The sequence below is a fragment of the Salmo salar genome, chromosome 24, assembly GCF_965601325.2.
Source record: "Salmo salar chromosome 24, fSalSal1, whole genome shotgun sequence".
Lineage (NCBI taxonomy): Eukaryota > Metazoa > Chordata > Actinopteri > Salmoniformes > Salmonidae > Salmo > Salmo salar.
In genome coordinates this window covers 49,807,893-49,820,367 of record NC_138314.1, presented here as the reverse complement: position 1 = coordinate 49,820,367, position 12,475 = coordinate 49,807,893, and the positions used below count along the sequence as shown (strand labels likewise).

At 48.7% G+C, this 12,475-nt stretch overlaps 1 protein-coding gene across 3 annotated transcripts in view; it reads left to right on the top strand.

Moving 5' to 3' along the window:
- Positions 1-443: 443 nt before the first annotated feature.
- Positions 444-12,475, top strand: part of LOC106586005 (STAM-binding protein-like A) — a 29,249-nt gene continuing 17,217 nt past the window's right edge. The window contains exons 1-3 of one of the 3 annotated variants that reach the window (XM_082968753.1): positions 444-676; positions 5,776-5,999; positions 9,803-9,878. In XM_082968753.1, coding sequence (XP_082824879.1) covers positions 5,797-5,999; positions 9,803-9,878 — 279 coding nt within the window. In that variant the 5' untranslated portion in view covers positions 444-676; positions 5,776-5,796. The remainder of the gene's footprint in view (positions 677-5,775; positions 6,000-9,802; positions 9,879-12,475) is intronic. The other 2 variants (XM_082968754.1, XM_082968755.1) reach the window with 2 other exon arrangements.

The following is a 12,475-nucleotide window of genomic DNA, read 5'->3' as shown; positions in this document are numbered from 1 at the left end:
ATCCACTAATTCCAATATATCCATGACATTCATGATTTCCTTAAGTGCCTGAGGGTGATAGTTTGTAGTGTGATTTCCTTTCTGGTCCATAGAGGTATTTAAGACCATATTAAAATCTCCCACCATAATAATAGAGTCTAGTGTTGCTTGTAGAGTTGATCAATTCTTATATATATTTTAAAAGAAGCTTGGATCATCATTATTTGGACCATATAGGTTAATAAGCCATATCTGTTTATTGTCCAATAGGCATATTTAAAATAATCCGTCTCCGATGATCTGTTTGGACAATTTGCACATTTCGATCAAAATGAGTTGTAATTAATACCATCACATCAATGTTAATGCTTAGACAATCAATTTTATGTATCATCAATAAATACAGACAATAACACCTTTCTTCTGTGACGTAGAACGCTTTTATTTTGCTGACATTCCATGACCCGGAAGTAAATCTTTTGTGTTGCTGACGAGACGCTGGTGGAGATGCGGAAGTAGACGGTTGTAACAATTAGCCACCTTGCTAGCTAATTATTTACTTAACTGAAGATTTACTTGATAAAGACAACGATAAATAGGTCCTGAATTGAATGATATACCTTTTTTGATACGTATTTGTTGGTGAAACCTACATATTTCCTCGCTCAACCAGGTGGGAATTTGAAAACAATCGAACGTAAGTTAGTTTTGCTAAGCTACTAGCTAGTGTTAGAACTGCAGGCAAATCAATCTTGACCCTGCAATTCATGTTTTTCATTATGGATGATGGTGAAACATGTCCTTCTAGCATACATCAAGTGTCCGGGTAACTTCAAATCGGTCATGGCTGGCTAGCTAGCTAGTTCCCCGTACAGGTTAACTTCAAATCGGTCATGGCTAGCTAGCTAGTTAGCCTCCCAAACATATTATATGGATTGAGAAGTTGGCTAGCTACAGATTCATCATAGCTACAGATTCATCATGCTCAGACGTTTTCTGTTGGCTAGATAGTCCAACGTTGTGGGGTAAAAAAAAACACGAATGTTTATGCATATAATTACTTAATATACATAAGAATACTTAATTGTGTAAACTTTATAACAATATGTGTTATCAGGGAGAGGCTTTATGGCCACGGCTGTTGTCCGTAGGTCGCACAGGTAGAGTTTAGTCTCTACTTTTATCAAATGTAAAAAAAAAAAAAAAAAACGCTGCTTAAGACCGATTTGAGCCGGTCGGTCACATATTTAAATGATTGTCCATATAAGGCTTAAACATATGTTTAGATATCTGCAGGGTTTTTTCTGCATAGAAATGTCTTGGGTGGCCACCTAAGTGTTTTTCTCGGGCCACCTACTTTTATGGAGGAACCTAAAGTATGTAGAAAAGATAGTGGACCTATGTACACTACCGTTCAAAAGTTTGGGGTCACTTAGAAATGTCCTTGTTTTTAAAAGAAAAGCACTTTTTTTTTTAGTCCTTTTTAAAATAACATCAAATTGATCAGAAATGCAGTGTAGACATTGTTATCAATAAGATCATCTTTGAAAACAAATGCCTAAATCAAAGCTAATCAAAACTATACAATGAAACAAATGATGCATTCAGGAGTATTTTTGTCATGGCATGGGGCCCCCATTGATTTTGTTATGTTTGAGTCACTCGGATGGTATTAGACATGGCAAAAAGTGTAGAATTGAAGGGAATTTGCTATAAAACTGCACATTCTTACATTTTACATTTTAGTCATTTTAGCAGACGCTCTGATCCAGAGCGACTTACAGTAGTGAATGCATACATTTCATACATTTTTCTTTTTTTCCCCCCATACTGGTCCCCCGTGGGAATCGAACCCACAACCCTGGTGTTGCAAACATCATGCTCTACCAACTGAGCCACACGGGACCCGTGTGGTGTTTGCAACACCAGGGTTGTGGGTGTTGCGAACACCACATGTGTTTGCAACTGAGCCACACGGGACTATTCTTAGCAAAATGTGTAGAATTGTTCTGCAGTGGCTGTGGCTGGACTGCTCCACCTGTGGAGATGAGCCTCAGGGCCCCTCCTCTGCACCATGTTCAGTTGGGGCTGCTGCTTTCAGTTGCATTCAACTAACAGCACTCCACCGTATTCCAGACAATCCCTGACCAGCGTAGTGTACACTGTGACCAGATCTTCAGGCCATTTCTCAGTGAGGCCACTGCTCCACGTGTATCACCGCTGAGGTTAGAGTCTAGATGAAAACCAAGATACTTGGTCGTTGATACCACTGGTACTTCCTGTCCTTCTTGGATGAGTGGTGGAGGGTCTCTTGAAAACGTCTGGATTTCCAGACTTTTTTTGGGGTGTTTTATTAAATAGATCACAACATTTCCTTTGCAACTTTGAAAATAAATTGTGCGCTCATCCCCAATTCAAGTTAGTCGCCCATGAAATCAATTTGTTTGTCCTTCTCTTAGCAACCTAATGCTTCAACCTGACTCTCCTTGAGTAGTCCAACACGGCTCTCCTCTCTGCGAGGGCAATCCCTATGCAATTCTATTATGAAGACTTTTCCTACAAGCCCAAAACATTGATGGCAAGGGACTTAAATGTCGTGACAACCTTCATAAAAATAATGAATTGCATAGCAGTCTTGTGTTTGTCAATAAAATGATGAGGAATAAGCTCTATATGTATTGTGATTTAGTGACCTTTACCATTTCAATCAAACAACATTACCACTGCAAAACACAATACAGTGTGTGTTTGGTACTTTTACCATTGAAGACCATTAGAACTGCTGTAAACTAATGGTTTACTTGGTCACCAGGTCTAGCAGTAATTCACCCAGACCGTTTTCTTAAGGGAATATATACGACACACAAAGGGGCCGTTTCCTGGACACAGATTAAGCATTAAAAGGTTGACCAACGGATTTGCTTTCATGGAGGACCGGCTTGAATTGTGAGGATGACCACACAATTTATTTTCATAATGAGCCAAATATACTGTTTTTCTAACCAAAGTTGAAAAACAAAAGTGATCTATGTAATAAACACGAGAGACCAGCAAAATGTATGAGAATAGTAGGAACAGCGGCATCTAGTGGTCAAAACATGGTACTGTCACACTACTGTATGGTAGATAATGCAAATCGACTTCAATGCCTAATTTCTCTACACAGGGAAAAACATCTCCGGATTCACAGGGAAGCCACAGCTTCCTACTACTTGTCAAACATGGAGGACTCCAACTCTATGCTGATGTTTGGGGTGCGGGTGGTCTGTAGGTGGCTTTACACGTTTTTGGTGGGATTCTTCATTGGTAGGAAGAAGTTTGGTCCAAATTGGATATTTGGCACTATATTTATTGAATATCTGAATCCTATTAATTAAAATGGCCAATTTTTTTTTTTTTTTTTAGATAAAATTACATTTCAACAAAATAATGTTTCAGTAATGCCAATCTAACTATCGAAACAATTTCAAAACAATCTGAGATGGTGTGTGCCATGGCTGAAATGACAAACAACTCTTAGGCTGCTGTCTTACTCTAATCAAGTAGGATGGAACAACTCGTAGGCTGCTGTCCTACCCTAATCAAGTAGTATGGAACAACTCTTAAGCTGCTGTTCTACTCTAAATAAAATCAAGTAGGATAGAACATCTCTTAGGCTGCTGTTCTACTCTAAATATAATCAAGTAGGATTGAACAACTCTTAATCTGCTGTCCTACTCTAAATATAATCAAGTAGGATGGAACAACTCTTAGGCTGCTGTCCTACTCTAATCAAGTAGGATGGAACATCTCTTAAGCTGCTGTCTTCCTCTAATCAAGTAGGATGGAACATCTCTTAGGCTGCTGTCCTACTCTAAATATAATCAAGTAGGATGGAACAACACTTAAGCTGCTGTTGTACTCTAATCAAGTAGTATGGAACATCTCTTAGGCTGCTGTCCTACTCTAAATATAATCAAGTAGGATGGAACAACTCTTAAGCTGCTGTCCTACTCTAATCAAGTAGGATGGAACATATCTTAGGCTGCTGTCCTACTCTAAATATAATCAAGTAGGATGGAACAACTCTTAAGCTGCTGTCCTACTCTAATCAAGTAGGATGGAACATATCTTAGGCTGCTGTCCTACTCTAATCAAGTAGGATGGAACATATCTTAGGCTGCTGTCCTACTCTAATCAAGTAGGATGGAACATATCTTAGGCGGGATCGGACAAATTGGCCACATTAGCTACCGCCAGCAACACTAAATACAGCTAATGACCAGTAGAACAACTTCTCCCTCGCCCATCGAAATAAACAGCACTTTCTTTTCCAAGTTTTAACTAACACCATGCTGCTGTTGCTGCCAGCTAGCCAGCATACATTATTTTATTTCACCTTTATTTAACCAGGTAGGCAAGTTGAGAACAAGTTCTCATTTACAATTGCGACCTGGCCAAGATAAAGTAAAGCAGTTCGACAACATACAAAAACACAGAGTTACACATGGAGTAAAACAAAAATGTACAGTCAATAACACAATAGAAAAATAAGTCTATATACAATGTGAGTAAATGAGGTGAGATAAGGGAGGTAAAGGTTATAAATAGGCCATGGTGGCAAAGTAAATACAATATAGCAAGTAAAACACTGGAATGGTAGATTTGTAGTTTGAAGGAAGGGTTAGGGTTAGGGTCAGGGGTTAAGGGTTAGGGGTTAAGGGTAACCCTGTTGCTGCCAGCTAGCCAGCATACATTAGGGGTCAGGGTTAGGGGTCAGGGTTAGGGGTTGGGGGTTAAGGGTTAGGGGTCAGGGGTTAAGGGTTAGGGTTAAGGGTAACCGTAACCCTGTTGCTGCCAGCTAGCCAGCAAACATTAGGGTTAAGGGTTAGGATTAGGATTAAGGGTTAGGGTTAGGTTTGAAAAAAAAACAGACGAATCTGATATGCACTGGCACAGGCAAAACTTTAAATAAATGGTAAAAACCTAGTATAAAATACCTTAATTAAGAACAGGGGAGGGAAAAAAGAGGGGGGGGGGGGAAGAAGGAAAATAAAAAATATTGATAAAAAGGTTACCCGGAAGATAAAACCTAGGTTTGCAACCCAAGATGCAATCCCTAAGGGATAGAAGCCAAAACCCAAGGTCAAGACCACCAGCCTGAAATTAGGATGGTCATAGACATACAGGGGTTGAAGTACGGCACACCAGCTCCAAGAGTTAGGGCCAAACGGGGTGATATAAGGGTCAAGAGGGTATAAGGGTTAGAATTAGATGAGGGGGTATAAGGGTTAGGATTAGATAAGAAGGTATAAAGGTTAAGGTTAGATAAAAGGGTATAAGGGTTAAGGTTAGAACTAAGGGGATGTAAAGGTTTAATAAAGAAATATAAAGGGTTGAACTTAGGGTTAAATAAGGGGATGTAAGGGTTTGGGTAGGTAAGGGGGTATCAAGGTTAGGGTTAGATAAGCAGGTATAAGGGTTAGGGTTAGATAAGGGGTATAAGGTTAAGGTTAGAGCTAAGGGGATATATGGGATAAATAAAGAAATATAAAAGGTTAAGGTTGTTGCCTCGCCTTAGCTGTGGAACGCGCCCCTTCGTTACAAGTGCTGATGTAAACCAGAGTTTTTAATCAATACTTTTGATTAATTGATTAAGTCCCAGTCGGGTGTGTAGGGGAGATGGGTGGGAGCCCCAGCGAGCCGTGCTGATGTTCAGCTGGTTAAAAATAGTGCACTATATATATATATATATATATATATATATTAGGGTGCAATTTCTAAAGCGGACTAACAAAGGTTTTGATTTCCTGTCAGGTGTGTAGGAGGACGGTCCTGATGGCAGACCACACTGATGTCAGCCTGCCTCCTGAGGACCGTGTTCGTGCCCTGACCAAGAAGGGCAGCTCTGTGGACGTGAACGAGGACGTTCCTCCCAGGAGGTACTTCAGATCGGGCGTGGAGATGATCCGTATGGCCAACACCTATACCGAGGAGGGCAACGCCGAGCACGCCTTCGTACTCTACAACAAGTACATCACGTAAGTTGAGTTGGTGAAACTAGGCTCCGTTACATTTTTACATTTAACATTTACGTCATTTAGCAGACGCTCTTATCCAGAGCGACTTACAAATTGGTGCATTCACCTTATTATATCCAGTGGAACAACCACTTTACAATAGTGCATCTAAATCTTTAGGGGGGGGGGTGGTTAGAAGGATTACTTTATCCTATCCTAGGTATTCCTTAAAGAGGTGGGGTTTCAGGTGTCTCCGGAAGGTGGTGATTGACTCCGCTGTCCTGGCGTCGTGAGGGAGCTTGTTCCACCATTGGGGTGCCAGAGCAGCAAACAGTTTTGACTGGGCAAAACGTTAAGTTTTAGGGTGACGCAGCTGATGAAGAGTGTTTTGTCAAGATGACCATCGTGTCACAAGACGGATGAACCCAAGATGAAGCGTCAGTGGGGGGGAGGAAGCTGTAATTGTGAAATGGTATTGTGTTGCCGGTTACATAAGCCAGTCATACCGCCCCCTGGGGGACATTTTGTTTACGGTAGTAGTGGGGACAATGTACCATATTGTCTGCAACCCAGTGAAGTATCATGTTGAGATCAGCTGTAGAGACGAGATCCACATAAAATGCCTCAGTCCCAAATGAATGGGAAGTATGGGCCTCATCTGAAATACACAGCAGGTGTCCTGGGAAGTGGACTCATCTGAAATACACAGCAGGTGTCCTGGGAAGTGGACTCATCTGAAATACACAGCAGGTGTCCTGGGAAGTATGGGCCTCATCTGAAATACACAGCAGGTGTCCTGGGAAGTGGACTCATCTGAAATACACAGCAGGTGTCCTGGGAAGTGGACTCATCTGAAATACACAGCAGGTGTCCTGGGAAGTGGACTCATCTGAAATACACAGCAGGTGTCCTGGGAAGTATGGGCCTCATCTGAAATACACAGCAGGTGTCCTGGGAAGTGGACTCATCTGAAATACACAGCAGGTGTCCTGGGAAGTGGACTCATCTGAAATACACAGCAGGTGTCCTGGGAAGTGGACTCATCTGAAATACACAGCAGGTGTCCTGGGAAGTGGACTCATCTGAAATACACAGCAGGTGTCCTGGGAAGTGGACTCATCTGAAATACACAGCAGGTGTCCTGGGAAGTGGACTCATCTGAAATACACAGCAGGTGTCCTGGGAAGTGGACTCATCTGAAATACACAGCAGGTGTCCTGGGAAGTGGACTCATCTGAAATACACAGCAGGTGTCCTGGGAAGTATGGGCCTCATCTGAAATACACAGCAGGTGTCCTGGGAAGTGGACTCATCTGAAATACACAGCAGGTGTCCTGGGAAGTATGGGCCTCATCTGAAATACACAGCAGGTGTCCTGGGAAGTGGACTCATCTGAAATACACAGCAGGTGTCCTGGGAAGTATGGGCCTCATCTGAAATACACAGCAGGTGTCCTGGGAAGTGGACTCATCTGAAATACACAGCAGGTGTCCTGGGAAGTGGACTCATCTGAACATAAAGCATCATGCTATCACTGGAATAAGTCAGGGATATGAATCAATCAAATCAAATGTATTTATAAAGCCCTTTTTACATCAGCTGATATCTCAAAGTGCTGTACAGAAACCCAGCCTAAAACCCCAAACAGCAAGCAATGCAGGTGTAGAAGCACGGTGGCTAGGAAAAACTCCCTAGAAAGGCCAGAACCTAGGAAGAAACCTAGAGAGGAACCAGGCTATGAGGGGTGGCCAGTCCTCTTCTGGCTGTGCAGGGTGGAGATTAGAAACCTAGAGAGGAACCAGGCTATGAGGGGTGGCTAGGAAAAACTCCCTAGAAAGGCCAGAACCTAGGAAGAAACCTAGAGAGGAACCAGGCTATGAGGGGTGGCCAGTCCTCTTCTGGCTGTGCCGGGTGGAGATTAGAAACCTAGAGAGGAACCAGGCTATGAGGGGTGGCCAGTCCTCTTCTGGCTGTGCCGGGTGGAGATTAGAAACCTAGAGAGGAACCAGGCTATGAGGGGTGGCCAGTCCTCTTCTGGCTGTGCCGGGTGGAGATTAGAAACCTAGAGAGGAACCAGGCTATGAGGGGTGGCCAGTCCTCTACTGGCTGTGCCGGGTGGAGATTAGAAACCTAGAGAGGAACCAGGCTATGAGGGGTGGCCAGTCCTCTTCTGGCTGTGCCGGGTGGAGATTAGAAACCTAGAGAGGAACCAGGCTATGAGGGGTGGCCAGTCCTCTTCTGGCTGTGCCGGGTGGAGATTAGAAACCTAGAGAGGAACCAGGCTATGAGGGGTGACCAGTCCTCTTCTGGCTGTGCCGGGTGGAGATTATAAGAGTACACGGCCATTAAGGCCAGATTGTTTCCTCGAGATGTTCAAACGTTCATAGATGACCAGCAGGGTCAGATAATAATAATCACAGCGGTTGTAGAGGGTGCAACAGGTCAGCACCTCAGGAGTACATGTCAGTTGGCTTTTCATAGCCGGGCATTCAAAGGTCGAGACAGCAGATGCAGTAGAGAGTCATTCAGGTCGAGACAGCAGGTGAGGTAGAAAGAGAGTCATTCAGGTCGAGACAGCAGGTGCGGTAGAGAGAGAGTCATTCAGGTCGAGACAGCAGGTGCGGTAGAGAGAGAGTCATTCAGGTCGAGACAGCAGGTGCGGTAGAGAGAGAGTCATTCAGGTCGAGACAGCAGGTGCGGTAGAGAGAGTCATTCAGGTCGAGACAGCAGGTGAGGTAGAGAGAGAGTCATTCAGGTCGAGACAGCAGGTGCGGTAGAGAGAGAGTCATTCAGGTCGAGACAGCAGGTGAGGTAGAGAGAGAGTCATTCAGGTCGAGACAGCAGGTGAGGTAGAGAGAGAGTCATTCAGGTCGAGACAGCAGGTGCGGTAGAGAGAGTCATTCAGGTCGAGACAGCAGGTGCGGTAGAGAGAGAGTCATTCAGGTCGAGACAGCAGGTGCGGTAGAGAGAGAGTCATTCAGGTCGAGACAGCAGGTGCGGTAGAGAGAGTCATTCAGGTCGAGACAGCAGGTGAGGTAGAGAGAGTCATTCAGGTCGAGACAGCAGGTGAGGTAGAGAGAGTCATTCAGGTCGAGACAGCAGGTGCGGTAGAGAGAGAGTCATTCAGGTCGAGACAGCAGGTGCGGTAGAGAGAGTCATTCAGGTCGAGACAGCAGGTGAGGTAGAGAGAGTCATTCAGGTCGAGACGGCAGGTGCGGTAGAGAGAGAGTCATTCAGGTCGAGACAGCAGGTGCAGTAGAGAGAGTGCTAGGGAGGGAAGGAGAGAGAGAGTTGAAAACAGCAGGTCCGGGACAATGGGGCACAGCCAGTGAACAGGTCAGGGTTCCGTAGCCGCAGGCAGAACAGTTGACTATAGGAGAAAGCCCTGCCTCCAGCTGTTTGCTTAGAAATTCTAGGGACAATTAGGAGGCCTGCGTCTTGTGACCGTAGCGTACGTGTAGGTATGTACGGCAGGACCAAATCAGAGAGATGGGTAGGAGCAAGCCCATGTAATGCTTTGTAGGTTAGCAGTAAAACCTTGATATCAGCCCTAGCCTTAACAGGAAGCCAGTGTAGAGAGGCTAGCACTGGAGTAATATGATCACATTTTTTGGTTCTAGTCAAGGTTCTAGCAGCCGTATTTAGCACTAACTGAAGTTTATTTAGTGCTTTATCCGGGTAGCCGGAAAGTAGAGCATTGCAGTAGTCTAACCTAGAAGTGACAAAAGCATGGATACATTTTTCTGCATCATTTTTAGACAAAAAGTTTCAGATTTTTGCAATGTTATGAAAATGTGTTTCTGATGATTCATGCTTCTATCCAGGCTCTTCATTGAGAAGCTACCTAAACATAGAGATTACAAAACAGCCAACATTCCAGAGAAGAAGGACACCTTGAAGGTACCATTCCTCATTCTGACTGTTTCACACTCCAGTCCTCCAGGACCCCCCCGACAGACCAACCCTGGTCCTCTAGGACCCCCCAGCAGCCCAACCCTGGTCCTCTAGTCCTCCGGGACCCCCCAGCAGCCCAACCCTGGTCCTCCAGGACCCCCCCAGCAGCCCAACCCTGGTCCTCTAGTCCTCCAGGACCCCCCAGCAGACCAACCCTGGTCCTCTAGTCCTCCAGGACCCCCCAGCAGCCCAACCCTGGTCCTCCAGGACCCCCCAGCAGCCCAACCCTGGTCCTCCAGGACCCCCCAGCAGCCCAACCCTGGTCCTCCAGGACCCCCCAGCAGCCCAACCCTGGTCCTCCAGGACCCCCCAGCAGCCCAACCCTGGTCCTCCAGGACCCCCCAGCAGCCCAACCCTGGTCCTCTAGGACCCCCCAGCAGCCCAACCCTGGTCCTCCAGTCCTCCAGGACCCCCCAGCAGCCCAACCCTGGTCCTCCAGTCCTCCAGGACCCCCCAGCAGCCCAACCCTGGTCCTCTAGGACCCCCCAGCAGCCCAACCCTGGTCCTCTAGTCCTCCAGGACCCCCCAGCAGCCCAACCCTGGTCCTCCAGGACCCCCCAGCAGCCCAACCCTGGTCCTCCAGTCCTCCAGGACCCCCCAGCAGCCCAACCCTGGTCCTCCAGGACCCCCCAGCAGCCCAACCCTGGTCCTCCAGTCCTCCAGGACCCCCCAGCAGCCCAACCCTGGTCCTCTAGGACCCCCCAGCAGCCCAACCCTGGTCCTCTAGTCCTCCAGGACCCCCCAGCAGACCAACCCTGGTCCTCTAGTCCTCTGGGACCCCCCGACAGACCAACCCTGGTCCTCCAGGACCCCCCAGCAGCCCAACCCTGGTCCTCTAGTCCTCCAGGACCCCCCAGCAGCCCAACCCTTATCCTCCAGTCCTCCAGGACCTCCCAGCAGCCCAACCCTGGTCCTCCAGTCCTCCAGGACCCCCCAGCAGCCCAACCCTGGTCCTCCAGGACCCCCCAGCAGCCCAACCCTGGTCCTCTAGTCCTCCAGGACCCCCCAGCAGCCCAACCCTGGTCCTCTAGTCCTCCAGGACCCCCCAACAGACCAACCCTGGTCCTCCAGGACCCCCCGACAGCCCAACCCTGGTCCTCTAGTCCTCCAGGACCCCCCAGCAGCCCAACCCTGGTCCTCTAGTCCTCTGGGACCCCCCAGCAGCCCAACCCTGGTCCTCTAGTCCTCCAGGACCCCCCAGCAGCCCAACCCTGGTCCTCTAGTCCTCTGGGACCCCCCAGCAGACCAACCCTGGTCCTCTAGTCCTCCAGGACCCCCCAGCAGCCCAACCCTGGTCCTCTAGTCCTCCAGGACCCCCCCAACAGCCCAACCCTAGTCCTCCAGGACCCCCCGACAGCCCAACCCTGGTCCTCTAGTCCTCCAGGACCCCCCAACAGTCCAACCCTGGTCCCCCAGGACCCCCCGACAGCCCAACCCTGGTCCTCTAGTCCTCCAGGACCCCCCCACAGCCCAACCCTGGTCCTCCAGGACCCCCCGACAGCCCAACCCTGGTCCTCTAGTCCTCCAGGACCCCCCAACAGCCCAACCCTGGTCCTCTAGTCCTCCAGGACCCCCCAACAGCCCAACCCTGGTCCTCTAGTCTTCCAGGATACCGGAGGACCAGGGTCGGGCTGTCTGGAGGACCAGGGTCGGGCTGTCTGGAGGACCAGGGTCGGGCTGTCTGGAGGACCAGGGTCGGGCTGTCTGGAGGACCAGGGTCGGGCTGTCTGGAGGACCAGGGTCGGGCTGTCTGGGGGACCAGGGTCGAGCTGTCTGGAGGACCAGGGTTGGGCTGTTGGGGGGTCCTGGAGGACTAGAGGACCAGGGTTGGGCTGTCTGGGGGTACCGGAGGACCAGGGTTGGGCTGTCTGGGGGTACCGGAGGACCAGGGTTGGGCTGTCTGGGGGTACCGGAGGACCAGGGTCGGGCTGTCTGGGGGACCAGGGTCGGGCTGTCTGGGGGTACCGGAGGACCAGGGTTGGGCTGTCTGGAGGACCAGGGTTGGGCTGTCTGTGGTACTGAAAGACCAGGGTCGGGCTGTCTGGGGTACCGGAGGACCAGGGTCGGGCTGTCTGGGGTACCAGGGTTGGGCTGTCTGGGATACCGGAGGACCAGGGTCGGGCTGTCTGGAGGACCAGGGTCGGGCTGTCTGGAGGACCAGGGTCGGGCTGTCTGTGGTACCGGAGGACCAGGGTCGGGCTGTCTGTGGTACCGGAGGACCAGGGTCGGGCTGTCTGGGGTACCGGAGGACCAGGGTCGGGCTGTCTGGGGTACCGGAGGACCAGGGTTGGGCTGTCTGTGGTACCGGAGGACCAGGGTTGGGCTGTCTGTGGTACCAGGGTTGGGCTGTCTGTGGTACCAGGGTTGGGCTGTCTGTGGTACCAGGGTTGGGCTGTCTGTGGTACCAGGGTTGGGCTGTCTGTGGTACCAGGGTTGGGCTGTCTGGAGGACCAGGGTTGGGCTGTCTGTGGTACTGAAAGACCAGGGTTCTTGGACCTCTACGGTTCTCTTGTGATGTGACATGCTGTCATCTGTCCCAACAG